The sequence below is a fragment of the Atta colombica genome, unplaced genomic scaffold (assembly GCF_001594045.1).
Source record: "Atta colombica isolate Treedump-2 unplaced genomic scaffold, Acol1.0 scaffold55, whole genome shotgun sequence".
In the NCBI taxonomy this organism is placed as follows: Eukaryota; Metazoa; Arthropoda; class Insecta; order Hymenoptera; family Formicidae; genus Atta; species Atta colombica.
This window is the reverse complement of record NW_017259545.1, coordinates 2,953,361-2,957,502: the sequence shown is the minus strand read 5'-3', so window position 1 is coordinate 2,957,502 and position 4,142 is coordinate 2,953,361. Positions and strand designations below refer to the sequence as shown.

General features: G+C 37.3%; 1 protein-coding gene across 1 annotated transcript; it reads right to left on the bottom strand.

The window, feature by feature from the left end:
- Positions 1-192: 192 nt before the first annotated feature.
- LOC108691890 (Krueppel homolog 1-like) lies at positions 193-2,672 on the bottom strand. Its single transcript, XM_018199837.1, has one exon. It carries the CDS (start codon positions 2,664-2,666, stop codon positions 948-950), a length of 1,719 nt encoding a protein of 572 aa, XP_018055326.1. The 5' UTR covers positions 2,667-2,672; the 3' UTR covers positions 193-947.
- Positions 2,673-4,142: the final 1,470 nt, after the last annotated feature.

Here is a 4,142-nt window from a genome sequence, read left to right as displayed (position 1 = left end):
ACATATATAAAATAAATATAAAATATAAATATATTTTAATAGCATTTAAATTAAATACAATAAAAATTTTTAATAAAGTTTTTAAAGAGACATAAGATGCGCGTGTACATATAATATGTTTTAAAATTAACATTCTAATTTCCATAAAAGGGTTTCTGTTTTTTAATAACTTTTTTTTTAATTATCTAAATTTTTTCCAAACATTTGGTTTAACGAGATTATGTTTTTTGATAGCATACGCACTGCTACCTCATCATGCACGCTCGCGATCAGTGCGATCTTCTCTCAATCTAATAATATATCCAATCTTTTTCTCTTTATGTTCCAATACATTATATACACGTAATGTTAAAGCCTCAAAAGATCAAGGAGCTATCGAACAAGGTCAAAAAGGTAATTACGAGTGTTTTCCGCCTGTAAATCATTAGGAAAATATATGCAGTATATGGATTGCGTTAACTGCTATTAAATATTAAGTAACAAACGCGGTTTTGATTGCTGAGCTAACTTCATGCAATCAGCCTTCTCAGATCATATGATTGCGAATGGAAAGATAAAACACTGAGTTGCGATTCACTTGCGTTTACATTTAGGTTTCATCGAAGAGGCACATGATCTTTTCACTTCTAATTCTGAAAATGGAGAGCTTTCATATATGCCGAATGCAGCTTTTTTTGTATCGCAATTAACAAGATAAAAGTTCATTGCTCGTGCATTTTGCAATTATTTTCACTTGACATTGAAATATCAGTGAAATTCTTGATTTTTACATCTCCTTGCACTCAAATTTGTTCTAATCAAAGACACACACTAACCGACATTTCTTCCAATTTTCGATCTTGATGTTATCAAAGTAAAACATTTTCTAGGAGAGTATCCCTTTCAATTTCTAAAGTGACTTTCAAAGCGATTTCACAAAGCTTTTCTAATATATGCTCCGACATTCATTATGAAGCTCGCGCAAACTGGATGACAGAATTTTGCCTCTGTGAAGCCGTGATTAGGCTGTCACCACTACCGCCGCTATTCCTATATTCGCTCTCCATGGATTGAAGAATCATCTTGCTACGTTTCCTAGGCGGCAAAATTAACGTTTCCCGTGGTGGTATTACTAGATCCAAGGCCAAGTCAGGTGATGATGCTGGGCTCTCAGGATTACTGCACGGTGGCGTGAGTAACGGATCTCGATCAATTTTGACAATCCTGGCACCATATTCTTGTCTTTGTCGCTCTTCCTCAACCGCTTCTAAGGCAGCCTCAACTCTTCGGCGCGCGTCATTACCCGGCAAATTCAAAAGAGATGAGCAATCGGTAGTATCGAGATGAACACTGTCATTGGTGGTTAAACCGAAACTGGCATACGCTGGTTCGGGATAGAAAAACACGTGATGAGTCATTGGTTCCATCGGCGCACTTACCACCACGCTCGCTTGAAAGCGCTTCTCGTCGATATCAGCGAACACAACGGGTTCTACTGTACTCGATGGCGATGTTACTATTGGTTGTGAATACTGCTGCTCTCTGTTATCGGAATAAAGGTAGTATCCAAAGTCGCGTTGAACAGTGTAAGCGTTCGATGTTGAATCCGAATAGGTCTCTTCAGTCTTCAGATTTTCCTTGTCATCGACAGCGATATCTGGTAAATCTAGAATCGTGGCTGGATCAAGGTTGCTACTATTATTGCCACCGCTGCTCTGAGAAATCTCAACATCCGGTTCAATTGGCGAAGTGATCGCCGTTGGTGAGGAGATGTCGCTGTCTGTAATAGTGGAAGTGACGGATGCCGGGGATTCCGGATGCTTCTTGATATGCAACTCCATCGTCTTTTTGGAACCAAAAGTCTCATTACAAATCGTGCACTTATACACCTTTTCGCCATAGTGCGACACCTGGTGCAACTTCAGTACGTGGTTGTAGCCAAATGCCTTGCGGCAAATGTCACAAGTGTAAGGTTTCTCGCCAGTGTGGGTACGCGTATGCACTTTCAATTGTTTGGAACAGGTGAAACCTTTTTTGCACGATTTGCATACATATGGCTTTTCGCCAGTGTGCGTGCGCATGTGTATTACCAGTTGGCCGCTTTGTATGAATGTCTTAGCACATACGGTGCATTTGTGCGGCCGTTCGCCAGTATGAATGCGCATGTGACGGTGCAGCTTGCCACTATGTTCAAACGCGCGTCCACACACGTCGCATTTGTACGGCCGTTCCTTCGTGTGGATGCGCCGATGTACGCTGAGATTTTCCTTCACCGAGAACGACTTGTTGCAATACTCGCATTGGTACGGTTTTTCACCAGTATGGGTACGATAATGACGCGTCAGTCGCGCCGGTACCGCAAATGTCTTGCCGCAGATGTTACAGCGATATGGATCCTCGCTCTCCTTACCATGCGATCTCAAATGACTCTGATATACATTCTTCTGCGTAAAGCTCTTCTGACAGAGTAGACACTGATATTTTCCGATCTCCGCCGTTGGACTGGCCAGATCTGCGGCTTCAGCTCCACTGCACCCCGATGTGGTCGCGAATATTGTGAGATCCGGGCTGCACACTAAGTTTTTCACCGAACTCATCGTTTCTAAACTGGCAGTCATGCTGTCCGGCGCCGAAATTGACATCACTGGATTTGATAGCACAGACTCCATCTGACAGTAGTCCAACATCGAGGATGAAAGACTAAAATAAAAATATTTAAAAGATCGACTTGAGAATCTTTTTTTTGTTTGTTTACGTGAATGTTTCGTAACTCGTGTTTCATATTGTATGATTTGATAATATCATAATAATAATACAATTACTCTAATTTAGTATCTATAATTTGTTTGAAATGAACTTAAAAAATACTCAAAAATATACATATTTATTTATGCATGTTTGTATATGTTACCTTAAATAAAAGCGAGAATGGTACACTCGCACACTATTGCAATTGCCCATTGCCAATCACTAGGGAGTTTTTTCTAACGCTGTGATTGACTTGTGTGCAATTGGCTTGTGTGCAATTGATATACTTAATAAAAGCAATACTTAATTTATATAAAAATCAAAATATGATTTATCCTTCTACAAAATTGAAGAATAGAGAAAGATTAGAAAAAAAAGAGAGTTCCAAAAACACACATCGCTAATTGGCCAATTTAAAATAAAATATTCTCATTGGTAAAGCAATGAAAAGTTATTAGGCACCAGCCGATGTGAATAGATGTGCTATTGCACTATGAGCTAATGGAACCCTCCCGAAAAAGAATATCCTTTGAATCTGAAAAAGAGGTCACAACTGGTAATATAAAAATAAAATCTTTTGGAATTTTCGAGAATATAGTTTTAAAACAGAAATGAGATGAAATAAGAATTTACTTTGTAAGTCGGGAATAAAGAAAAGAATTTTTTTCAAACATTATGTGCTGACTATACTATCTGAAATACGTGCATTTCAAATGTGAGGCCTTATACATATATGCAATTCTGCCATTAAATGGCGCTTCTCGTAAAAAAAACAACTAGGTCTTATAAGAAGATGTATGCAAATCGAATTAGCAAGTCTTCCGGAGACTTTCAAGTTTTGAAGCGCGCATTCTTTACTGACCCCTTTGGAAGAATTGTAACCATCATTTTCAGAATTGTAACGGTCATATATAGTATTTTATTATGTATAATATTTTCGGCTCGAATAAGTTTTGCACCAATCTGGATTGGATTAAGATTGTTTTGTGCTCTACTATTGGTAGAGCACATAATCAACCAATAATAAAGTTTTTCAATTCAAATTGATGTAAATCTGATCGGGCCAAAAACGCTAATAGAAATCAAATAATACTGATACAAAAATGATGATACAAATCGGAATGAGTGATCACTTGAGAGAGAGTACGATAAAATTTATTCTCGAATGTTTTCATTCAGATAAAATAAAATTTTTATTAATTGTTTAAACAAATTATACGTGATAATCTTTATTTTAAATTCATAACTCTATGAATAAGAAAAAGAACATAGAATACTTATAAATAACAGTAAATAAAAAAAAAATTAATACATTTGAAAATCACTTTTTTTCAACTATATTGCGTTTTTTAATTAATTCTCAATTGTTTTAATTTATGTGCGTGCGTGCGTATGTGCGTGCGTGCGTGCGTGCG